This window comes from Cydia fagiglandana, chromosome 5 (assembly GCF_963556715.1).
Source record: "Cydia fagiglandana chromosome 5, ilCydFagi1.1, whole genome shotgun sequence".
NCBI lineage: Eukaryota > Metazoa > Arthropoda > Insecta > Lepidoptera > Tortricidae > Cydia > Cydia fagiglandana.
This window is the reverse complement of record NC_085936.1, coordinates 3,650,075-3,677,282: the sequence shown is the minus strand read 5'-3', so window position 1 is coordinate 3,677,282 and position 27,208 is coordinate 3,650,075. Positions and strand designations below refer to the sequence as shown.

The window sequence follows — 27,208 nt, the reverse complement described above, 5'->3', positions numbered from 1 at the left end:
TAATTTTCTCGATCGATTTATTTTTAACACAAAAATATACAATATCAATAAATATAGTCACATCGGCTGTATCACTTGTTATACCTATTACGATTTATACAATGTTGTCATACAACACTTATGTAGGTACGCTATAGTTTCTGTATTGAGGAAAATACAGACTATGTATATATTCAACTTTATTTTGATTAGACTCACAGCTCCATCAATACAAGAAAAATGTTAAAAAAATAAATCAGTAAAAAAATAATTTCAAAAATTTCGCCAATTCACCCATCCATCCACTTTAAAATCATTTCGGTGCGATAAGAATGAAAGAAGGTAAACTTTTTCAAAATGTGTTTTCAGCCAAACGGTACTCGGTACTTACACCTTGGTTAAAGCTGTGTTTCCACCACAAATTACACCTTGGTTAAAGCTGTGTTTCCACCACAAATTACACCTTGGTTAAAGCTGTGTTTCCACCACAAATTACACCTTGGTTAAAGCTGTGTTTCCACCACAAATTACACCTTGGTTAAAGCTGTGTTTCCACCACAAATTACACCTTGGTTAAAGCTGTGTTTCCACCACAAATTACACCTTGGTTAAAGCTGTGTTTCCACCACAAATTACACCTTGGTTAAAGCTGTGTTTCCACCACAAATTACACCTTGGTTAAAGCTGTGTTTCCACCACAAATTACACCTTGGTTAAAGCTGTGTTTCCACCACAAATTACACCTTGGTTAAAGCTGTGTTTCCACCACAAATTACACCTTGGTTAAAGCTGTGTTTCCACCACAAATTACACCTTGGTTAAAGCTGTGTTTCCACCACAAATTACACCTTGGTTAAAGCTGTGTTTCCACCACAAATTACACCTTGGTTAAAGCTGTGTTTCCACCACAAATTACACCTTGGTTAAAGCTGTGTTTCCACCACAAATTACACCTTGGTTAAAGCTGTGTTTCCACCACAAATTACACCTTGGTTAAAGCTGTGTTTCCACCACAAATTACACCTTGGTTAAAGCTGTGTTTCCACCACAAATGTGTGAAGATGCGTGGCGCGGGATTTGCTTGTTACGCCCAGTGAGCGAGGATAGGTAAATGAAGTGAGTCTATAGGTTCTTAACAAACACACTTCTCGCTGCGCATTCTCGCACATCTCTGGTGGAAACGCATCCTAACACTATTTTTACAGGTTCTGATACATTTGATTTTCTACCTTATTGTAAAAATAATTAAGTGTATAAGCACAATAACCATACAAATGAAGCTTTTTAAATATACATAGGTTATATTGTGTTTCTATTAAGGTAGACTTCTCTTTTATTGATGCAGTTCAGTTAAATATAGCATATAATTGTGCATTGACATAAAAAATAGGTCATCCATATAAATATCGGTTATGTTATAGTTACTTAAATGTAGTTTAGATACTTTTGGTGCAAGACTTAGTCTGTGATTACCACAGTTAAAATAATGTCAGAATTTACTTAATCGCCAACTTACACTTAAATCTCTCATTTAAGATCTTAAAATAAATGTGTCGAAGTCTAGTCAAAGGTTGTCGCTTACCATAAGGACGAGATTTGCTTGTATCTTTATACGAATAACCAATCAGCGACCTTATGACAAGCGACTAAGTGGAACTTTGCTTGGAAGCGACACAAATGTTTTTGAACATAATTATTTGATATCTTAAAATTGGTTTGGTTTATTTCCCTTCATACACCGTATACATAGGCTTATATTAACACGTTTAAACGTGTAGAAGATAGTATTCACAATGGAAAACTTCTTATTACCAATATTTACAAGTATTTTTGTACTTGACAGATCTACAAAGTAAAATCTCACTAAAACCACAAAAGTATTATAAATTTACAATTCAAGCTCAAAATAAAACCTGACAGATATGATGGCTGCACTTTTCTCGTCTAACGAGCCACTTACTAGAAAGTGGCCACGATGATAGACGAAGAAAGCGCGACCATCTTAGGCCTACTTTTGCTTGAGGGTTATTACATTTTTTTAAATATTGTTTTTAAATCTATAACTTATTGCTGACAGATTGCTAAAGTTTATTATATTATTTTACAAGTGTTTTTGTAATAAAATTATCCTTGATATGAAATACCGTGATTAGTTCAGTGATATTTAATTTAAAAGCATATAGTTTTAATATCATAAAGATAACATGATTACATAGTTTAGAACTTAGAACAATAAAACCTAGTTCCGTAAAAACAAAAATCCAACGATCTCCATCGATAATGGATACTGTGAGTAGGGTAATTCGCTAGTAACTGGCCACCCTAAACTAAAAAATAATTCTATTCACCTATATGCAGAATTCATGTTAGTATATGATGGCTAGTTATTGAAGGCTGGCCAGTTATTGAAACCTTACACTAAAATGAATTCTGTTCATAGGTGAATAGAATTCATTTTTAGTTTAGGATGGCTAGTTATCGGCCGGTGGCCAGTTACTGGCGAATTACCCTACTGTGACATAGCATATTTTAACCATTTGAACGCCAGCCAATCGTGTGCGGCGTGTCATCTTGAACGTAGTCGAAATGGACGAAGGTTGATAAATTAATTAATTTAAATAAGGTTGAAAATAGCTGCGCGCGACAGTTAACGTCTTTGGCGATCAAAAGGTTAAATCGCTTTACTTTGCTAGAACTCATCTTCTAGGCTTTATTATTCTAAGGTTTAATGCCTCTTTATACTTGAAGTTATTAAAGCAATAGCGGCTTAAGATAAAAAATTAGCATAAAAATCAACATAGGGTAATTCGCCAGTAACAGGCCACCGTCCAATAACTGGCCACCCTAAACTAAAAATGAATTATATACCTAAACAAAATTCATTTTAGTATAAGGTTTCAATAACTGGCCAGCCTTCAATAACTAGCCACCTTATACTAAAATGAATTCTGTTTATAGGTGAATAGAATTCAGTTTTAGTTTAGGGTGGCCAGTTACTAACAGGTGGTCAGTTACTGGCGAATTACACACACACACACACATTTAAGCTCTAATCTCTCATGGATGGACTTTTGATGTTAAATTGGCAACAAAAAAGGTTAGGAGCTAGCAGAATATACTAGTTAGGAAGAAATGTAGCGTATCAAATGACAGTCAATGTCACTCAATTATTGCAATATTTATTGATCATGATTATAATAAAGGCCAGAGCACACCGGCTGCGTGTAAGTGCGCTAAAATGTTGGAACCATGCACGCATAGGTCACGCAAGCGGTGTGGCGTCTCTCATAAGGATCTGTATATTACAACGCGCACGTGCACGTCTACGCACACGCCTCCGATGTGCACAGGCCTTAAGATTTGTTTATACAGGGTGACATTACACGTGATAAGGAATAACACATACTAAAATTGGTGTTTCTTGATTTTAAAATAAATGTGAAAATATAAACACATATTTATTGACTCTAATAAGTAGAGTCTATACTCCATATTTTTAAGAAATGTGCCTTTCATACTCATTTCACACCGTAAAAGTTTGGTTAAAGTATCGAAAAGTCGCTTGGAAATAGGCATTTATTAATCCATACAAGAATTGCGACAAAAATTCCTTATACCCTTAACACCACTCCGCTGCACCAAAAATGCTGGAAAATGTACGATCACTGCTTATCACATATGAAATGTCATCCCGTATGCATATACATAAATGTCTACCTATTCGCATGTTATACATATACAGTATGCATTTTCTTTGAAAATGCGAAATTAAATGTAAGCGATAACATCTTTTCCGAATCTCTGTACAATCTCAATATCAAAGTTCACACTGAATTATATTCATAATTAACTTCACTTGATTTAATAATCATAACAAAAAGTATATCAGTATTCCTGACTTCGTTTCGATATTTACTTACAACTATAAATAAAATCTAAAATAGGACTTTGATCAAAAATGCGAAGTGCGAACAATTTTGTGTTCATTTGAATAATTATGTTATGTATTTATATTTGCTTAACGCTCTGGTGGCAGATGGAAGCATAAAATGGTAAATAAATGTAGTTTTGGCAGTATCATTGCATGAAGCCGAGTCGGCTATGAATATTAAGACGTAAAATCGCACTTCATAGGGTAAATCGTCAATAACTGGCTACCTTACACTAAAAATTAATTCTATTCAACTATAAACAGAATTCATTTTAGTATAAGGTTCCAATAACTGGCCACCATTCAATAAATAGTATTTTTAGTATAACATGGCTAGTTATTAAACAGTGGCCAGTTATTGACGAATTACTCTACAGAGCACGTCAATATAATTCAAAAATTTCGTCACGCAGAAAAATTGTGATTTGAAATGACTCATTTCTACTGTACGTGGACTCAAATTTACCCTAATACTCACTGGTATGTCACTACATTAGCTCTTTACATTAGTCACCAGAACACGTATAATATTGTGACCGCTTTTAGCGTAAATTCAACCTTAAGTTCAAGGTATACGGTTTACTTTAAATTCAATCTTACTATACAAAACATACCCATTTCTCTGTCCTCCGTAGGCTAGCTTACTGTGCGGGAGCGTTCTTAGGGAAGGAGAACCTCGGCAACGAGATACCGAACTTGGTCTCGAGACCGGTGAGGACTGGTATCGCGACCTGGTATCCGCCGATGTGGTGTGGCTTCTTTACGGTTTCCTCGATAGAAGTGGCCACGGTTAGCTCGGAGCCCGTTGGCCGGCTGGAAAGAAAATGAAATACATTTCCTCGATATTCTTTAGAAACTGTATGTGATGTTCCATGCCTAGAGGGTCCTTTTGTACATGGTGCCTATAGGCATATATGTAACGCCAAATATTTTTTTTTACTCCAGCACTTACATTTGTCAAATAAAAGACTCTTCGTGATATTCAAGGTTTAAGTTATTCAAAGCGTAAAGCCCCGTTTCCATATCGCGCGGCAAACCATCGAACATTAGCGGCAGCCCGGTATCCATTGCGCGCGGCTGCCGCGCGAGGCAATGTTCGATGGTTTGCCGCGCGATATGGAAACGAGGCTTTAGGCGAGCGGCGCTCGTGTGTAGGATCATAATATTAATAACAGTGTCATGAATTTTCATACAATATAGTACAACTGTTGTATTTTTTAAATGCTAACTTCTAGGCAAACATCTCCAAACCAAATTGATTCACTCTTGTATCGGTATTTACTTCGATTTGTTTATCATTTTAGGTGTTTGCTGCTGTTAGAGAAAAATATTGTGGGCATAAGCTTGTAATTTGCATCTAGTAGATAAGTCTATTGACCTATGCATATTAGGCAGTAAGCATCCCGAATAAAATAAGGTCTTAAAATTCAAGGTCCGAAGACGAAATACAACAGTTGCTCGTAATCTAAATACCTTTTTGTTTAAAGAAACATTACTTATTGATTATACTTCGTTTTTTTTAGCATTAGAAATTAGGTAAACAATCTTGATGTGTCTTTTAATTGAAAAACACATTTTAAAAATAAGTTACGGCAAATATGTAACAATTATGAATCTAATACGATCATTTATATTCTTCTGCTTTCATAAGTAATAGTTTTTGATTTTTAAAAAGCGACATGTCAAGATCGCTTAACTTCTTGCAAGTTCTTTCTAATGCTAAAAAAAACGAACTATAGTGATATGAAAATACTCACGATCCTCCGAAGTCGACGTAGAACAGACGCTGCAGGATTTCATACGTCACGAGCGTCACACCGAACTGTGGCGACGACCGGAACACACGGGCTGCAAACAAGTTAAAGTTAAAATAGTTACATTTAAGGGGCTCCCCACGCCAATGACCTTCGATCTGAATCCCTTAGTTTTCTAATGTTTTTTGTAGCTTACCATATTAACAGCAACCGCTTTAAGCAATATAGTATCCCATATTTACTTTAAAGTTCACTGTATTCGAGATATTAGGCATCAAAGTTGAACAATTTTAGGCTAAAAAACTGGTTTTCTGGCCATAACTTTTGTGTTAATTAGTTTAAAATTAAAACTTTGGACACGATTTTCGAGACTTCAAAGACGAACCCAAATATGTAGATTTCGTACATGTAAGATCCTTCACTGCAAACTAGATACGAAAAAAGTGTTTTTTTAGACAATGTTTAAAAAATTCATTAAAAAATAAGATTTTTTTTTTTTTCAAAATCCGGTGGACAAAACTGGAGATAAAAGATTGAAGAACCGATAACCGTTTGTCTTATAATTCTATCTGTAGTGCAAAAAAAGAAGATACGACTCAAAACTTGTCAAAAATCAATGAAAACCACGGGTCCTTTAAGGCGCCATTCCAATTGTAAGAATGCAATCGTCCTTGCGATCGCGATTGAATACAGCGACATTACTGGTTCACACCATAGACTAGGAATCCTCTAGACGGAGTTTAGAGCAATTATTTCATGAAACCGATGCTGCCAAAAGTACTGGGGCGCGGGGACGAGGTGAGCGAGATTCCGTGCCGCGATTGGTCCGTTCAAAGACACGGACGACACACAAAGACACTTTCGACTCGAAAATGGAGTAAATTGTGGCAGAGGGGGTAGAGCATGCTCAGTCTGGAGGATGTCTTGTCTGTGGATCACACGCCTTTCAATAAAAGAGCAACAGATCCAAGTTCTAAATGACCAAGTTAAGTTGTTAGGAACTTATGCTCGAACTGTGATCCTATAAATTTTCTGATGATTAATTATAAGTATAAATAAAGCCTCGTGTAAGTCAGCTGCCGCTCCGTCGGCTGTCCCATCCGTGCCATGACTTACAGCCTCGTTTTGATGACGTCAGCGAGGGTGACGACCTCCGCTTTAGACATCACTTTATCACTAGACTACTCACCAACTGATCCCTTCCAGAAAGCCCTGAATCCTTCCTCCGCATATATCTTCCTTGTGGCGTCCAGCACACCAGTATAAGTAGTCTGTCCCGTTCTCGCGACGACCTGCAGCCGTGTCTTGATGACGTCAGCGGGGGTGACGAGGGAGGCGGCGGGGACGCCCGCGATGGCGCCGGCCGCGAGCAGGGTGAGGGGGTGGTTGTAGCCGTTCTCATCGGCGAATTTCGCCTGGAAAAAAGAATTCATCCGGTGGTGTTATTGGCAAAAAAAAAACATTTTTTGTACTCAAGCTTTTATTGATTGTACTTTTCTTTGCAACTAATACTCATCGAGAAAATTTTAACAACACCAGTATTGCGTTGTTTTATCACAGAGTTCCCTTGACCACCTCCTGTGTCCATTATCAGATCACCTCCATGATCCATGTCATCATAATATTGCATTGTCATTCGATTTACATATTTATGCGAAATTTCAGCTCAATAGGAAATCGGGAAGTGGGCATTATGTAGGCAACACCACAACACTAGTAGCACTGAACGGCATATATTTAAGCGGACAAGCCCTGGTGCCTTTATATAGACCAAATAGAGCCAGTTCTTAGACCAAGGCCCAGGCCCGGACTTTCTATCCATTTTATGACGTACCATTACTTGTATAAAATAAGAATTAATAAACATACCTTAACATGAGCATAGGCAGGGAAGTATATCGCGCTGAAAGGTATACTCTGAGCAGGCAAGCCCTAGCGCCTTTATATAGGCCAAATAGGCCCAGTTCTTTGACCATGGCCCAGGCCCGGACTTTCTATCCATTTTATGACGTACCATTACTTGTATAAAATAAGAATTAATAAAGACACATACCTTAACATGAGCATAGGAAGGGAAGTATATCGCGCTGAAGGGCATATCTCTGAGTAGGCAAGCCCTAGCGCCTTTATATAGGCCAAATAGACCCAGTTCCTTGACCACGGCCCAGGCCCGGACTTTCTGTCCGCCCGCGATCTCACCGGCCACTTGTAGACGGATCTTCACGATTTCTAGTGGATTTGTGAATACTACTTGGGAACCGCCAGCCTGGAAAAAATTATATATATGCGATTTTATATTCAGCACAGCACAGTAAAAAGCTCTGGCGGCCTAGCGGTAAGAGGTCGCACTTTAAATCCGGAGGTCGCGGGTTCAAACCCTGGCTCGAACCAATGAGTTTTTCGGAACTTATGTACGAAATATCATTTCACATTTGACATTTACCAGTCGCTTTTCGGTGAAGGCAATTATCGTGAGGAAATCAGACTAATCCCAGTAAGACCTAGTTCCCCTCTGGGTTGGAAGGTCAGATGGCAGTCACTTTCGTAAAAACTAGTGCCTACGTCAAATCATGAGCCGTGGCAAAAATGACGGGATAACGCGAAGAGGCCGATAGTTTCAGGCCTTTTTTTAATCTATACATAATGTAAAGTTAAATAAAGATCCTAGAGATAGTTATGACTATGTATTAAGAGTATAAGTGTTTTGGCATATCTAGAGCTGTAAACGTATACTTGTATTTATTTAAAGAATAAAGAAGGATTTTATATTCAGAAGCACTATTTAAATAAAGGAAAAATCATAGAAATTCCCGTCTCAGGCGAGCTTATTACCTACTCGTTAGTCTAAGCATTCCCCGACTTTATACTTACGCATGCACCAGCAAAGATTTCAGCATAAATGCTAAGATTTCCGTTCTTGTCCATTAACTTATCACGAACCAAGTCGTTTACCTGAAACAAACAACATTTATGTAGATAACATTTCTTACAATATAAGCTCTAGAAGAATTTGGACGGTTAAGGGTAACCGCAGCTGCATTACTGTTCATTTTAGTATGGAAATTGACAATGACAGCGACGCGTTCAGTACCGGGAGTGCAGCTGCGGTTAGAAATGGAATGTTACCATTAATGTGGTCTTTGAACAATAACAATATATCGTTGCTCTAAAAGAAAGAATACGACTTTCCCTGTACCCTTCCTAGGAGGCTTTATTATTGTAATGTTGTGCGCTTTTTTGAGTGCCACTGCCACGTCGACCAAGTAATCTATTGTGGCGACCCTTTCAAGTTCATTACTAATGCCCGTTGAATTCTAGGTATCTTTAAAATAAAGTTTTGTCAGTTGTATTGATAGCTTTCAATCATTTCATAGATGTTTTACAGGGTTTTTGGTTAAATGTAGCCGAATATACCCTCATGTCGAATGTCCTTCCTGAAGCACATTATTTTATCACTCACCGTCAGCTTAATGGCCTTCTCAGGAGCCACACCAATGAGTTGAGGCACGAGTCCTCTATATAGGCCGAATATGCCCTCATGCCGAATGACCTTCTTGAAGCAGTCAAAGGAGTTGCGGTAGGCCACTTCACCGATGAAGGAGCCTGTACGTTGGTTCTGCATACGGGTTTTTACTAAGTCGATGGGGTATACGGCTGAAGCACCCACCGCTAGAAAGAAAAGGTTAAATTCCATTAAACTTCTACATTTTCTCGACATGTTTAACGGTTCGCTGACTGACAAAATCATTATTGTTTCTTATTGCCGTCTGAGAGAGCAGACAAGGCCTTATTAAGATTGGTCCGCTTTCTCGCTGTCTATTTTTTCAGCGCATAATGGCAAGTAAAACCCGGTTTCGAAACCGAACTTTTTACGGCAACCTTTGATTCTTCAAAGTCGGGTAAAAGCAGAATGAAAGGGTTAAAGACACATGATCATAAAATGAATATCTGGGAGCACGGCCCCTGCCCAGATGAGCAAAGCGAAGCGCAAGGGCACTACCTACCTTTTCTCGATTTTTATAGTCCTCTCTCCTCTTATTTAAAAGTTATTTACGTTACAACTGCGGCACAGAGGAAATTCGAAACGAGTGGCGATAAAACACGACCGAATGGAGTGTTTTAAACCGACACGATTTGCGAATTAACTATTCGCACGTGTATCGTACGAAAAGTGCTATATTTGGAATTACAGCGCTAATCGGCCACAAGGTCAAACGTCTGTCAACTCTATACATAGATAAGACCCCTATTTCAGAGGATAAGAAAAGAAAAGTTATTCCAAGGCACTAGTGGCCTAACAGTAAGAGAGTGCGACCTTCAATCAGGAGGTCGCGGGTTCGAACCCCGGCTCGTAGCAATGAGTTTTTCGGAACTTATATACGAAATATCATTTGATTTTTACCAGTCGCTTTTTGGTGAAGGAAAACATCGTTAGGAAACCGGGCTAATCCCAATAAGGCCTAGTTTACCCTCTGGGTTGGAAGGTCAGATGTCAGTCGCTTTCGTAAAAACTAGTGCCTACGCCAATTCTTGGGATTAGTTGCCAAGCAGACCCAGGCTCCCATGAGCCGTGGAAAAATGCCGGGACAACGCGAGGAAGATGATGAAGAGAAGAAAAGTTATTCCACTTACCACCGGCGATAGAACCCAGCGTGAAACGGTAGGTCTGTTCCAACACTTGGATGAAGAAACTTCTGTCTGCGGGACTCTGCAACAAGCAGACATGCACATAAACCCAGCTACTAATAGTTACTAATAATATAAATATGTAAATGAAAATATTATGTGGTACAGTCAGCAGCAGAAGTTGCTAAGCGCGCGAGTAGTTCAAAATTACCTTGATGCGCTCTTATTCTGTTAACAATAAAGTCGCGTGAAGATCATTTTGAACACCTGCACATACGTAGATTTCCCCAATCTAGGCGGCCAAAAGTCCAATTAGTGAAATTCATTATCGGTATAATTTACTAATTACCTTATATAGTTGACATTCCTGGACCCCTATTCGACAAGCGACGTTTGACGTATCGTGTTGATCTCCCGTTGATGTGGGAAAAATCATAAGTTCTCGAATACGTACAATGTCAAAATTTGACATTAACAATCAACAGTTAGGGTGACAAGCAAACCAAACCGAACCACCCTTAGTTCAGGGTTGAGTTTTGGTTGTACCAAATGATATTATCCACCGCTGATGGAATCAACACTCAGTATGGAATAAAATCAACTGTTGATTTGACGTGGATGCGAAATCTGACAGTTGTACATGTCGAATTTGGCCCCTGGGGACCCACCCCCACCCTATTTAACTTATTTGATAAAGCATGTGCTTATCAACAGGTATTCAAAACTAGATCATCGCTAGCAGTGTGCATATCAGTTTTAAGCGCGTTAAATTTACTCTTACTTACAAAGTTCATAATTATTTTTTTACGATCTAAAGTGACGTTAACGTGATGGATTCTAATAATTCAGGTAAGAATCTATGTATTTGCTTCATAAAATTTATTCTTTTCACCTTATTTTCATACTAAATGATAAGTTAAAGTTGAGACCTTTTTTAATGATACTTTTTCTTAGTTATCAAAGTTTAAAGGTTGTTTTGAAATGCATTTTAGTCCGTCTCAGCGACCATTAATATTTTAAAATTTTGGTTACATATTAAACATAACAAAACCGGTGAAAACGGCTGCTACTACGTGCTACTCGCAATTTCTAAACCAATCTAAGTTAACAGGGCAAAAACTCTAAAACGTCTTCACATTTTTCTACTTTAACATAATTCGTTTTTTTTATTTCAGAGTTATCCAGTGCTTCTGGTATTAAAGAAGTGACTCGTAAATATTTGTATGAACATATAAAAGAACAGAATTTACCAAGTTTCAGTGAAAATTTGGAGAAATTGGAAAATAATCTCTTGGAGTGTTATGGCCACACCGAAGAAAGTAAAAAGAACCTCAAACGTAAGTTTTCGAACTTTAAGGCACAAATAAAGCAAAGGTGGATAACTGCAAAGAGGAGAGAAGATCTGTTTTTAACTCAAAATCAGGCTTGGTTGGAAGGAACCTTCGAAATCCCTTGTGAAACGATTCATCGGCAGGGTCGTCCCAACAAATTATTTGCGGAATCGAGTGAACGGACCAAAAGGAGGAAAACAGAAGAAATCCGAGCTACTGTAGATGATGATATCATAGTCCATGCTGCACAAGTGTGTTTACAAACAGGTGGAAAAAGAGATGCTTCAAAAGTCCTCAAGGAAATAACGAATTCTCCAACACGAGCCACTAAGTACAAGAAATGCTGTAATAAGGAATCAGAATCAATCGCACCATCGACGCATATGCCTTGGACACGGCTAAGCTGTGTAAGCTGTTAATGAATATGGTTGGCATCCCATGACGCCAACTATGCACAAAGTATTAATACATGGTGCGAAAATTATAGAAAGTGCGATATTGCCAATCGGTCAACTGTCTGAGGAAGCGGCAGAAGCCCGGAATAAGCATTTTCGGAGTTACAGGCAAAACTATGCGAGAAAGTTTTCTAGGGAAGCGTGTAACCTGGACATTTGCCACAGGCTACTGCTAACCTCGGACCCACTTTTGAGCAGTACGAGGACCAAAAACAAAAGGGCACACAAGACGTTTTCCAGCGAAGCAATGGAATTATTAATGGCTGCTGAGCCGAATAAATAATAAAAGTATTCTCATATTCTGTAAATTTTATGTTTTTTGTATACTTTTATTTATTTTATACTGTATATGAAAATGACTAAGATGCAAAAGTGTATTTTTATAGCTTAAATTAATTTTTGATATAAATTTTTTATATAAAAAAATTTATTACTTTTTTTTTACTTATTTATTGAAATAATATTTAATTATAAAAGAATACAAGGTTTTTTTATTAAATATCCCATATTAAACTCGATTATACGATAAAATGTTTTTGGCCGCCTAGATTGGGGAAATCTACGTATGTGACCTGGTCCGCTCATCAAGTTGTGCTGTAGTAATATGTTGTTGTGACTTTGAGGAATGAATGTCTTATTGATAGGTAAAAATGTGTATTTAACAATGTTTTTGTTGATTCACAAGCAATTTTTGTAATGTAAAGGTGTTCGAGCTCAATGGAATTGTCTTATTTTATTGGTAGGTGATTATGAATATTTAACAATGATTTTTTTTTAATGTTTCAAGCAAATATGCACATTTTCGTGTATGAAAAATGAAAAACAGTGTGTTAAACGGTAGCCATATTTTTTTTAATCTCAGAGAGGCACTTGAATTCTTCACACGGCTCAAGGTTCACTAAAACCCCTCGCTATACTGAGGATTACATTATGGAACCTTTTAAAAAGCTTTGGATTCAAAACGCCTCCCTCTATTGGTACAAATAAAAACGGTTGTTTTATGATGTAACATGTTTCAAAATTTACAAAGGTGTCTGAATAAGTACATAATCAAGCTAACAAAAACTCTTGAACTAGCTTAATGTACTTAATTAAGATATAATTAAATTGAAAGGAAGGAAGAGTGAGACTTTAACTAAAGCTAAAGCATGCATAACATCACTTAATCTTGATGTGCTGAAAAATAAAGAAAGGGGAAATTTGAACAAATATTTCACAGACAAAACATCCTCCAGACTGAGCATAGTCGCGCTACCCCCTCTGCCACGCATACGGTAATTTTACTCCATGTTCGAGTCGAAAGTGTCTTTGTGTGACGTCCGTGTCTTTGAACGGACCAATCACGGCACGGGACTTCGCTCACCTCGTCCCGCGCACCCCCGCATTTTTGGCATCATCGGTTGCATGAAATAATTGCTCTATATAAACTCGGTCTAGAGGATTCCTAGTCTATGCAAATATTTATTATAGATTAAGGCAATTCAAAAACTGAACTTTACCTATAATTTCGTGAATCCAAAGAACACAGTCCCAATTTCCCTTTAGATAAACTTCACTAAGATAGAAAGGAAAATAATTAAATTGTCTCTACTACTTAACTTCGACTGTTCGTCATGCATTTGATTCCTTAGTTACCATCTCGTTTAAGAATTTAAATTTTACTTATATTTTAAGTCAAATACAGTCAACCATTTAAGTTTGCCATCTCATAACTTTATACAAACCATCTCAGTTAAGCAGTAAATTTGTAGTTCTACAGAACTGACACTCCATATATCTTTGAACAATTTCTTCACTGAAGTAAGAACTATGAGTAGGACAGTGGGGTCAGTGGGCTTACTATGAGTAGGACAGTGGGGTCAGTGGGTTTACTATGAGTAGGACAGTGGGGTCAGTGGGCTTACTATGAGTAGGACAGTGGGGTCAGTGGGCTTACTATGAATAGGACAGTGGGGTCAGTGGGCTTACTATGAGTAGGACAGTGGGGTCAGTGGGCTTACTATGAGTAGGACAATGGGGTCAGTGGGCTTACTATGAGTAGGTCAGTGGGGTCAGTGGGCTTACTATGAGTAGGACAGTGGGGTCAGTGGGCTTACTATGAGTAGGATAGTGGGGTCAGTGGGCTTACTATGAGTAGGAAAGTGGGCTTTTAGGACACAGTTCTGTAAAACTACCGGAAAATACAAAAAATACATGGTAACTTCAATGACCTGACTTACCAGCATTCTGTCGACAAGATCTATATATCTAGGTCTCATCATAGTTACCTCCTCCTTTGTGCGCGATTAAAAAACAGCTAGAGTTAGTGATGTTCCCAAATCCCAACCTTATAACTATACACATAAGGTCTCATCCAGAAATCATGGTGTTTACGACGAAGCAAAAAACGGGACCCTATTACTAGGATCCGCTGTCAGTTTGTCTGTCTGTCTGTCACTAGGCTGCATCTCATGAACCGTGATAGCTAGGCAGTTGAAATTTTCATAGATGATGTATTTCTGTTGCCGCTATAACAACAAATACTAAAAACAGAATATAATAAATATTTAAGTGGGACTCTCATAGAGCAAACGTGATTTGGTTTGCCGTTTTTTGTGTAATGATAATACGCAGTCCGATTCGCACTTGGCCGGTTTTTTTAAAGGTCTGAAAGTCGTGATCAAATTTTGTGTTTATTTTGATCCCCTTTGGTAATAGGTATTTGGGTTGGATCGACTTTTTTTGTTGTTATTATATCCGTCAGCCATTGGGCATTATACTAGCATAGTTTGATTGTCCCATTTGGTGTATTTTATTAGGAAAATAATTTTTACTTAATTTTTCATTTCGTGCCATGAACGAAAAATAACACGTGATATTTTGATACTTTTACCCCTGCCCCATAGTATCACATGATTTCTGGATGAACCCTAAGGCCTATATTTCACTACACATACATTGGTCCGTTGCTGCGTTAGAGGAGGATAGCTTGTTGTGAGAGAGATATACTTACGGACACAGCTTTTATTTCGGCGACTCGTCGGGTAACTTGTTTGAAGTATTGCTCGGGGGTTATCGAGTTTAGATCGTTGTACACGATTCGTCTGGAAAAGTAAAATTTTGGTTAGTTGTGTATCAAATTACTATTTCATCGCACTTCCTAATAAAGCGTGGTATTATCAGCAGGCGTAGCGGAAATTATAGCCCATTTTTCTCAGGGAGTTATGGAATTCTTTTTCAAAATATGTCACTAAATCATACAAACAAATCATTCATAGGGAAATCTGGCCTTATTGATATTAGTCCGGTTTCTTTACAATGTTTTCCTTCATCAAAAAGGAAACTGGTAAGATATCAAATGATGTTACGTACTCAAACCATTTCTTGGAAAATTAAAGAGCAAAACAAAGTCTGACAAAGCCAAAAAATATATAACACAGAAATTAAACTTTTGTGAGACATATTTTAAACTGTTTAGGGCCACTTGCACCATCCCACTAACCCGAGGTTAAGCGGTTAAACAGTTAACTTAGTGTCAAATTGTACTGGTAACCATGGTAACTCCAGGTTTAACCGGTTAACCCGGGATTAGTGGAATGGTGCAAGTGACGCTTAGGGTCACTTGCACCATCCCACTAACGCGAGGTTAAGCGGTTAAACCGTTAACCCTGTGTGAAATTGTATTGGTAACCATGGTTACTCCAGGTTTAACCGGTAAACCCCGGGTTAGTAGGATGGTGCAAGTGGCGCTTAGACGACAAACGCTTTCACTCACTTCACATGTCGCCAATGGCGACTAAAAATTCAAGTGAATGAAACCGTTGTCGTCTAAACAATATAAAACAGAGTGTATGTATCTTTTAAGATACAAAGTGTCCAGAAAAAGGTTAAGTTTCAATTTTTTTTAATGACATACTAAGCGCTGGTGGCCTAGCGGTAAGAGCGTGCGACTTTCAATCCGGAGGTCGTGGGTTCAAACCCCGGCTCGTACCAATGAGTTTTTCGGAACTTATGTACGAAATATCATTTGATATTTGCCAGTCGCTTATAAGGAAAACATCGTGAGGAAACCGGACTAATCCCAAAAAGGCCTAGTTTTCCCTCTGGGTTGGAAGGTCAGATGGCAGTCGCTTTCGTAAAAACTAGTGCCTACGTCAAATCATGGGATTAGTCGTCAAGCGGACCCCAGGCTCCCATGAGCCGTGGCAAAATGCCGGGATAGCGCCAGGAAGAAGAAGATACTAAGCGTAGGTAAAGCGCCGTTATTTCCGCTAGGCCAACTGTTTCCCTCTGCAACTTGACTGTGCATTTCTCAACCGATTCTCAAGAAATTTGGTGAGCTGCCGGGCTAGCACATGATTGGCGCAGTGTCCCTTTTATTAACATTGTTAGAAAAAAACGGGTAGTCTATATCGCCGCGAGATACTGTCACGGCAATCATGTGCTAGGCCTAAGGTTCGAATAACATGGAATTTGTCGATTCACTATTTAGATTTTTTTCTAAATGGCGAAGCTCTGGGTCCGTGAGGTCTACAGCTCACTGGCTATAATAGAAGCCAAACGATCGTTCCGATGGGGTAATAAACCGAGCTGTCAACAAGGATGCGGCTAGTCGATATTGCTTATCGATGAATTACGCTTGCTCGATAAAACAGTATTATACATCTGCATTTATTATAGTACCGATGGCTTCATTAATATTTTTAATAGTTCAGTAATAAATTTACAAGATGACAGTGATACCGACAGTTCCGACGACGAAAACTATGTAAATTAAGTTTATTGTTTTAGTTTTTATTCATCGATATTTATTATGTTATTTCTTTTCATGGTATTTATTACAAAGTTAGAAATTATCAGCATAGGTATATTGTACAATGCGTTCAGAACGAACATAACCAATTATTATTATAAATACCACCATCGATAATCTGCGAAGGTTGCGACATGCATCCCTACAAGCAGGTAGGAAAAGGGGCAGGGCCGAGCTAAAGATTTATGGCCTCATCGGAACGATCCTTTGGCGTCTACAATAGTTATAATATATATGTTAAACTAACCCATTGGTATGGTTGATGGTGTCACACAGGAAGAATAATATGTCGACCTCTAGCGGCGTGATTTGACTCATCATCTGTGCGGAGTGTAGGAACTCTTCCTTGGTCACCTGTAAATTAAGAACAGAACATTATTACAACTTTCTTTTGCATTAGGATAGGTAGGTATAGACAGTCCGAGTACCCCACCCCACACGATTGGGTTTGCGAAAAAATAAATATAAAATCTTGTAATTTTTATTTTACCATTCTGTCGCCATGCATGATTAATGTATCCATATTGCAGCTTTCTAGCACTAACGATCACGGAGCAAAGCCTCGGACAGACAGACATGGCGAAACTACATAATTATAAGGGTTTCTCGGTGACTACGAAACCCTAAAAAACCCACTGCGTCTCCTTCGCACTATCGAAAATTATTTGAATTTGAAATCGGGAATCTACCACGGGACACCATATACAGGGTGATTTCGGGGTCGTGGAGCAAGAGAGCCAGACATACCGAATTCAAAGATGAGCCTAATAATGTTGTTAATTATTGTTTATCACCAATAATGATGATTATTTTCCAGATGACAAGTAGGAAAAAATATTTTTGCATACAATTTGGTAACCCTACTCAATGTGACGTCTTGTCGCTTTCCATACAGCGTATGTCAAAAGTCATAGGGTGACCATAATTACTTAGTATAACATTAATTTTAGTTGAAAAATAAGAATAATTAAAGTAATTATCTTTTAATCAAATACTACCATATGATAATGTGGATCATTTACAGAGTCAGAAAAAATGGTTCTGGATCACGACCCAGAAATCATCCTGTATATGCCTATATCGTTTACACACCTCTTGTGACACATATACACGCGCTTGATAAGTTGTTCCATATTGTTGAGCACAAAGTTGAACGCATGTTACTGAACGCGGCGTAGTAAGGGAAGCTGATCTTTCTATACCTATGTACACAGTACACAAACAGTACAGTGTGCACACAGCAGTGCTGTGCTGTGTGTGCAGTGTGCAGTGTGTGTACACAGTACAGTGTGTATGTATACAGTATACAAACCTCTTGTGTGCGATGGCCGTTGGTAGCATTCAGATACACTCGTTTGATAAGTTCCATATTGTTGAGCAGAGAGTTGAACGCCATGTAGTAGGGGAAGCTAATTTTCCTTGAGCCTTGAGGGAAGCCGGTAGCCTGTAATAGAAAATAAATTACTGTACACTGACTGAAATATGGAAAAAAAACCGGGCAAGTGCGAGTCGGACTCGCGCACGCAGGGTTCCGTACCATAAAGCAAAAAAAAAAAAACTGAAAAAATGCAAAAAGAAAACGGTCACCCATGCAAGTACTGACCACGCCCGACGTTGCTTAACTTTGGTCAAAAATCACGTTTGTTGTATGGGAGCCCCACTTAAATCTTTATTTTATTCTGTTTTTAGTATTTGTTGTTATAGCGGCAACAGAAATACATTATCTGTGAAAATTTCAACTGTCTAGCTATCACGGTTCGTGAGATACAGCCTGGTGACAGACAGACGGACAGACGGACGGACGGACGGACAGCGGTCCCGTTTTACCCTTTGGGTACGGAACCCTAAAAAGATGTCAATACGAAAGAAGTAGATCAACTGCCTAGCTAACACGGTTCATGAGATGTATCTCATAAACCTGCCTAGTGACAGACAGACGTAGACGGACCTCAGAGTCTTAGTAACTATAGGGTTCCGTTTTTACCCTTTGGATACGGAACCCTAAAACCGCCTTGCTGCATCAATGTCATATTTATTTATAACAAAGAATCTGTATGATGTAGTTATAGACATGTATATTTTGTATTACGGGGGTGGCTCAGCCGCATTGCTAAAACTCCCATGATAAATATAAAAAAAAAATCTGTTAATACTTGTCAAAAACTGTTTATAATTACTCTATGGTGTACGGTTTGTGCTAGTGCTGCACTCGGGCGGCATAACATTGCAGTAATACTCCCTATTAGGTAATAAAGAAGCTACTTACATTAATAACTTTATTCTTCATCTCCTTCGTCAGCAGATGACTCTTAACGGACAGCATGATATCCTTAAAGTCCCCCGCACTGATGAACCCGCTTCCATCCTTGTCGCACTTCTTGAAAGCCTCCACTCCGTACTCCTCGTGGAAGTCGTGGAGGAACTGGCTGAACTCGGGGTATGTGACCAGCCGTTTCTTATCCTTGCCGAAGTAGAGGCGAACAAAGGTACTCTCCATGTTGAATGGGAGCTTCTTGTTCAGGACCGTCTTTTGCATGACTTCCGCGAACTCGTCTGGAAGTTAAAATAATGGGTAAGATTAAGTAAGGTTAAATATGAAGTGGTGCTCCGAATAATTGCATCCGAAACAAGACCATAGGAGTCTATTATTGTCAAAATATAAATGTTAGCTTGAAAACACAAAATTAATGTGTGATTACAACAATTAATTTTGTAATATTTTCATTTTCCAAATTCCAAATTGCGAACTTATAAATTGCGAACTGTTCTACAAGTTTTTCTGTATAATTTAAAATTATTGTAAAATTGGTTTTTATGGATACATTTAAATCCTATTTTAGTCCATAATAATGTGTAGAAATCTTGAAAGTTGAAACACATTTTAGTAGAATCCAAGTATAAGCGTCATCACGTCATCAGTTACATAACCATGACGTGTACTTGTTTATAAAGACATTGGTTCAAAAGAGCTACAATTCAACCCCATTATATTAGCTGTTCGATTTCAAAAGGTCACATAAATATAGGAAAATCTCTGTACATAATGTTAGCTAATATTATAAGAAGTACGTGACTACGTGAAATTGGCTTACAATAACTACAATCAAAGTGGCTTTGATATAAGACGCGAGGCTATCTTGATAAAGGAATATTATAATAATTTCATTGGCCTTATAATGAAGTCTGCCCAATGCCGGAAGACTCGTGGGCCAAGTTAACCAGAGAGTGGGAGCCCCACGAGTCTAACCGGGAGCCGGCAGGCCTCGTCGGCTTCGGATAACTTGGACTCCTTCTTGAGAGGCTGGCCAGATATAGCACTAAACATAGACGAGTGGTAGAAGAGGGGGGGGGGAGGCCTTTGCCCAGCAGTGGGACAGTGGGCTCTGAATAATAATAATATAATATGTTAAGTATTCCACCCGAACTCTGTAAGCAAAAAGTAGGTTTATTTAATTTTCGGTCCGATGAGATTCATGGATTGGCATGCAAATTTTACAGTGGCAAACCGAAACTCTTCATTAAGTAGTTGTTTTATAAGCATAAGAAATAATTTCGCAAGATTGAACATGAGGGTTTTTATCGAAAACTTATGCGATGTAGTATGTAGTAATGAAATAATCTCAAGTATGACTGATTCCTATTTGGATTAAAATATTACCGCGCCTTCACATCTTTCTAACGCGAAAAAAGTTGAGTTTTCGTAAAAAAATGGTAATCGAACATAATGGGAGGTTGGACTCCACAGACAAAACATCCTCCAGACCGAGCATAGTCGCGCTACCCCCTCTGCCACGCATATGGTAATTTTACTCCATGTTCGAGTCGAAAGTGTCTTTGTGTGACGTCCGTGTCTTTGAACGGACCAATCACGGCACGGGACTTCGCTCACCTCGTCCCGCGCATCATCGGTTGCATGAAATAATTGCTCTAAACTCGGTCTAGAGGATTCCTAGTCTATGATAGACTCAAACTCACGAATGTAGAAGAGCGGTCCACGACAGACCCCAATGCAAGGAGCTGAAGGAAGCCTTTGCCAAGCGGCACACTGAGCTAAAAGACATACTCTAACTCAGAATAAAAGGGCTTAATAGTTCATCGATAGAAATAGTAATCCAGGGGAATGTTCCAAAAGTGGTTTGCCTTTATGTAGTAGGTAACACAATCGGTTAAGACTAGTTACTTTCAGATATATCTAGATCGGAATGCATTGCTATTACAGACCACTAGGATACCTAACATTATCCTATTAAGGCCAATCGCGTAGCTAGGGACGCTAAAGTAAGAATGCATAATAATTGTATGCCAGGTGACTTCGAATAAAAATTGTACAATAATACATTTCATGTACAATTTAATTATTTTGTGCAATGAAACATACTCGTTGTTCTTTTGTATGATCGCCATGATTTAATTTATTTATATTTATATGAGCCTAGAGTGTCCCACTGCTGGGCAATGAAAGGCCTCCCTCCTCCCTTTCCACGTATCCCTGTCTTGACCCGTCTCCCACCAGTACCTATCAAAGGCGTCAAGGTCATCTCGCCAACGCCGTCGAGGTTTGCCGCGACCCCGGGTTTGATGTGACCCCTCCAACAACATGATCTAATTATAAAAATTAAATCATCTCAGAATTTACTCTCACGGAAAAAACTGCAGAAAGTCTCTAACCTCTAAGATAGAATGGAAGAAATCTCACCAAAAGCGACAAGTCCGTTGCCGTTAGTATTAAAGAGTTGGAAGGCGGTTTTATGGCTCCTCTACACGATGGGCTAACGCCGGCTACTCCAAGGGAGGCATTTATGCGTTAGAGGGAGCAAGTGATATTGCTATCTCATTCTACCGCATGGCTGCGTCCCTTGGAGTGGCCGGCGTTGGCCCATCGTGTAGAGGAGCCATTATACAGCGCATCGGGCACGAGCCGCCCCTCAAACGCATGTTACTCCTTATTAAAGTAAAAATATTGAACTACTAGTACTAATTTAAGTCTCTAAAATGACAGAAATCTCACCAAAAGCGACAAGTCCGTTGCCGTTAGTATTGAACAGCTAGAAGGCGGTCTTATACAGCGCGTCGTGCTCGCAAAGCCGCCCCTCAAAAGCGTGGAACTCATTAAATTAAAAATCTGGAACTACTAATTTACATCTCTAAAATGACAGAAATCTCACCAAAAGCGACAAGTCCGTTGCCGTTAGTATCGAACAGCTGGAAGGCGGTCTTAAACAGCGCGTCGGGTACGCAGAGAAGCCCCTCGAAGGCGTGGATCTCATTAAATTAAAAATCTGGAACTACTTATATTTAAGTCTCTAAAATGACAGAAATCTCACCAAAAGCGACAAGTCCGTTGCCGTTAGTATCGAACAGCTGGAAGGCGGTCTTATACAGCGCGTCGGGCACGCAGAGAAGCCCCTCGAAGGCGTGGAACTCATTAAATTAAAAATCTGGAACTACAAATTTAAGTCTAAAATGACAGAAATCTCACCAAAAGCGACAAGTCCGTTGCCGTTAGTATCGAACAGCTGGAAAGCGGTCTTATACAGCGCGTCGGGCACGCAGAGAAGCCCCTCGAAGGCGTGGAACTCATTAAATTAAAAATCTGGAACTACTAATTTACATCTCTAAAATGACAGAAATCTCACCAAAAGCGACAAGTCCGTTGCCGTTAGTATCGAACAGCTGGAAGGCGGTCTTATACAGCGCGTCGGGCACGCAGAGCAGCCCCTCGAAGGCCTGGAACTCCGGGAACGATATGAGCCCGTTCTTGTCCATGTCCACGATGCCCGCAATGAGCTCAACTGAATCTTTGTTGAAGTCATCTGGAAAAGATTGAGAAAGTTTAAAATAACACATCTTCAAGACAAAACGGTAATTTTTAAGTGGAGATTTAAAAAACAAAATACTTTGGCACTGCTCACAATCGACCATCAATGTAATTAATTATGCATTTGTTTAATCCATATTGGACCTACATTAATAGGTAGGTACTTAAGCTTGTCGAGCGAAAAAAAAAGTTAAAAGATTGTCACATTTATTTTGCTTGATCCTAACTATGTAAACAATAGTCACTAGTAAAGTGTCACTCTATGGAACTTGATAACTATGTAAACAAACCGCCATATTGAAATTGTCAAAGAATGATGAATTTACTACATAGTGACTTTTGTTTACATAGTTAGCAAGTTCCACAGAATGACACTTTAAATTCATCATTCATACACAATTTCAATATGGCGGTTTGTTTACAAAGTTAGCAAATTCCATAGAATGACACTTTAAGTAGCTAACTAATCTACCTCATGTTCTAAGAATGTGTAATTATGTATATAATTGTTTCAACATTCATTAAACGATATGGCAAGTTGAATGTGAGGTGTCACAAAGGTTTCAAGAACAAGAATTAAAAATCAACTTACTTTCGTCGAATAATCCAAGGAACTTCCTAACAAAATCTTCACTGGTGATGAAGCGTTCTCCATTCTTCTCTACTGTGGCGAACTTCAGAAATATCTCATGAAGGCGGTCTGTGTCGGCCCTTTTTAGGTAACCAGCCCCCTGGAAATATAGAAAAAAATATTATGACATACCATTAAGTATATCTGGGGCAACCAACTGAAGACTTCCAGTCAGAAGGCCTAAGTACCGATGGATCGATCGATCTCTGGAACTGTGTGACATCCAAGCGACTGTTGGCTTAAAGGACTCGCATCCAGGCCATAATTGTAAAAAAAACAGGCCGCTGAATGACGAAATCTAGTGTCAGAGGCCAAGATCCACTTCAGGTTGCTGGGCCAGAGAAGTAGTAGTAGTACCATTAAGTTAACTAAGAATTTCCTTCTATGGCTCAGTCATGGAAAAAAATTAATCTGTGATTTGTCAGTGAAATTTGAACCTATAGTGTAGGATATAGAGTTGATATTATAAATATAATAAAATAAAACAATTGCAAATCTATTCTGATTGAACACCATTTAAATTTAATTAAACTTAATAAGTAATACAGACGAGACTGTGGGCCTTATGGGGCGTATTATCAAAGTCTAGTTATTTAAAATGTCTATGGCATACATGCATATAGCCAATCTGATGGTGAGCTATTATTGCATTTTAAAGCATCTATAAAGCCCAGAAATGTAAAATTCCTTATGGGAAAATGAATATTTCAATTTGATTACTCCAGTATATATAATGGAAACTTATGAATAAATAATGGAATTTTACCTTAAACTTTCAAAAGCTGTTTTGGGATTTGTTACACAATAATTTTATCAATACTATTCGTTGCATTGCAATTATCTTATCTTCATTCAATTACTTACACTAAAATTTTAGTTTAAACTAGATTTTGGTAATCACATCATTGTGATTGTAATGAAATGATAGGAACAGATTAAAAGATACAGTCTGGTACAGTCAACAGCAATAGTATGTTACACAATGAAGGCCGCAAACATATGTCACACGATCTTATTTGTAGAGCCATAAGAGTGTGTCACATATTTTTGCGGCCTTCGAAGAGTGACATATTATTGCAGGTACATGAATTATGTAAGAACAGTAGAATAAAAAGTTATACTCAATATACTCGTCCCTCTTTTTGGAGTTATAGTAATTTTATAAAAAAAAAAACGGAATGATTCTCTCTAAAACACACAAGTGACTCTTGATAAAACTATATCTACAACAGCTGATTTAAAAACTAAACCATAACTTTTGAAATCCTGAATACTTCCAACTATTTATTGCAAGCAATACAAGTTATTAGAAATGGATTCACCTATGTGAATGCTTCTTGTTAAATGACATTACATCAACACCCAATCTTCATAGCCAATTATATGTATTATTCTCAACCAAAAGGGTGCTTATTGTCGGTTGTCAATAACGTGCCATTTCCATTTCCATATAGTTGCCAGGTCTCTTGATACAGCAAATAGCCTCATACACGTGAGAGAATTTAGATAAATACCACAGGTGGGGTGACAATAGCGACCGTATTACACGATACGGGCACAAACTAGCAACAGTGCCTCGTAGCTTAGCAAAGATGGCAAAAACTATACATGACATGGGCCCCTCTGTGTATAATAATCTACCAACAGTAATAACAGACGCACCTAGTTTGTTAATTTTTTAAAATAAACTTAAAGCTTGGCTTGTTGAGCAGTTGTTCTATAATAGAGAAGATTTTCTGACTGCGAAATATTAATGATAAAAATAGAAATCTACGCAAGTAGCTAATGTATTTTTTCATTTAATTTTTTTTTTATGTTATTTGTACTAGTTATGTAAGCTGACATGTAATTACCTATTACCAATAAAAAATGAGTATGAGTATGAGTATAGCTTCAATTTGAAATCAACATTATCAACAACCAACAATGTGGTACCTTTTAGTTGAAAATGTCACAAATTATCACATGACAACAGTCAAACCATGTTATTGGAGAGTTATCAATCAACCTTGTATTTCTCCATGAGTTAATGTCAAATGTTATGGTGAGAACTATATTACAGCATAACTCCATTATCTTATCTAACACATCCTACCTACGCGTGACATATTTTCATATCATGTTTGAGGTTATGTAATAAGTTCCATGTATAAGAACGTTATTAGAATGAAACAATTGAAAAGCAAAATACAGACAATTATTGATACAAGTAGTTGACCGATAAATTGAATGATTGTTTGATTTATAGCAATGACAAATGAATTAAGAAGACGTTAACACAAAAATCTGCAGTAAACATTAAGATTACTTATCAATGACAATGGAATAAAACTTTTAATTAATAATCAACAGCACAACACATTTTGAACTCATTCGGTAAGATTTTAAAACTACTTTCCAATACACTTTCTTTCACTTAAACACAATCACTAAACAAACAGTTTTAAAGTTTGAAAGAATTTGAAAAAGGAACTCTATGATACAAAACTTTTTATAACTTATTTTTTAACTTAAAATGGCACAATAAATAAATGATGAACAGTTACCCGACGTGAAGTCATTTTGTTGTGAAGACTCAAATTGAACTGAGCTGATAATTATTGGATGAGTTGACGTAACTGATAAGTAATGTTATCTTGTGTATAGAAGCAATAATACAAAAGTCAAACACAGCTGTATGTTGGTGCACTCCTAGTGATGCAAACATAAGTTTAGGATTGATTTGTATTCCCAATTTAATAGAATTAAAAAAAAAACTAGTATTCATTAACATCTGTAGCACTGGTGAGTAACAAATATATTAAAAAAATATGGAAATGTATGTTCCAAATTTAAATAGTTAAGGTCACGGTTCTTGTTAAGGTTATGTTGAATATTATCATCTAATAGTGTTGTTCCTATCGTAGATATCTGTAGATTGCATAAGTTCATTATCATTAGATTGTTAAGTCTGATGCAGTCGGTAGTTATGAGTAACAAACAAATGCCGCACGACACAGGTATGTGAAGATATTAGGTTCAAGGGCGGACGTCTCAAGGGCAAGGATGCCGTATTAGCGCAAAAATCACTGCAAACACCTCACGCCTACGATTCCTAACTGCGGTATTTACTAACATAATGATCTTCACTTATAATAATCTACGAAAATACATTGTATTCAAAAACTTACCCACCTCTTGACAGCTGGCCTGAGTTATCAAAGAGTCGAACAACGTTTTAAACATTACAGTGTTTTTTGTCACTATAAGAAATTTGGGCAAAGAAAAAAACTAATGTCTAAACCCGAAACTACCAAGTTCGTTTGCCCTGATAAGACGTCACGTCACGTTAAAAATACGGCAAATCTATTTTAAGTTATCCACGCACAGTGCTCATGATCGTCTATCGCCCGGCTTTGCTGTAAAACGACTATTTGACGTGACCTTTTGTTTTGTCCGGATAGCCTAGCCGGATACCAACTTTTTAATTTTACCGGTTATCATAGAATTCTTGCGGAATTTTGACAAAAATAGGGACGTGTTGCCAAGTTATGTTTTCAACTTTTTATCGATACTTTTACGTCGATATGACGTGGTGGACGTGTCCTATTAAACATTATTATTTTTAAGTCATCAAAACGAATTAAAAATATAAGTTTTATGTAGATATAGTGTTAATTGTATTAATTCATTAAAGAATCAAGGAGATTTTATAATAAAGTCTTCCAACTGTTTTATTACTATCGGGCATCGGCAGAAATTGTTTTACCATTCTATCTAGATCATTACCTATTATGATCATATTGTGACAAACTAAGTACATACTGAAAATGAACATAGGTAAAATAATGTATAGTTGGTTAAGCAAATCTTGTCAGAAAAAGGCGGCAAATTTAAAAAAAGTAGGCGCGA

General features: G+C 37.8%; 1 protein-coding gene across 2 annotated transcripts; it reads right to left on the bottom strand.

Moving 5' to 3' along the window:
- Positions 1–26,733, bottom strand: LOC134664268 (calcium-binding mitochondrial carrier protein Aralar1). Of its 2 annotated transcripts, XM_063520816.1 has the most exons (14): positions 26,492–26,733; positions 23,279–23,417; positions 22,505–22,681; positions 19,135–19,421; positions 18,181–18,312; positions 17,116–17,222; positions 15,069–15,159; positions 10,297–10,372; positions 9,125–9,333; positions 8,536–8,616; positions 7,718–7,930; positions 6,854–7,079; positions 5,668–5,758; positions 1–4,723 (listed from the first exon to the last, which is right to left on the bottom strand). In XM_063520816.1, exons 1-14 carry the CDS (start codon positions 26,540–26,542, stop codon positions 4,552–4,554), a joined length of 2,052 nt encoding a protein of 683 aa, XP_063376886.1. In that variant the 5' UTR covers positions 26,543–26,733; the 3' UTR covers positions 1–4,551. The 2 variants fall into 2 exon arrangements, with proteins under 2 accessions (XP_063376886.1, XP_063376884.1); XM_063520814.1 differs by lacking the exons at positions 22,505–22,681; positions 23,279–23,417; positions 26,492–26,733 and adding an exon at positions 21,877–21,976.
- Between the last annotated feature and the right edge of the window lie 475 nt (positions 26,734–27,208).

What these genes read in the sequence shown, in the direction of transcription:
- LOC134664268 (XM_063520816.1), bottom strand. Translation starts at nt 26,542, where the DNA reads ATGTTTAAAACGTTGTTCGACTCTTTGATAACTCAGGCCAGCTGTCAA. An exon ending in CAACGGACTTGTCGCTTTTG is followed by an intron (nt 19,422 to 22,504) that starts GTGAGATTTCTG and finishes TTTAACTTCCAG; the next exon opens with ACGAGTTCGCGGAAGTCATG. An exon ending in CTTCCTATGCTCATGTTAAG is followed by an intron (nt 7,080 to 7,717) that starts GTATGTGTCTTT and finishes TCTTTTTTCCAG; the next exon opens with GCGAAATTCGCCGATGAGAA.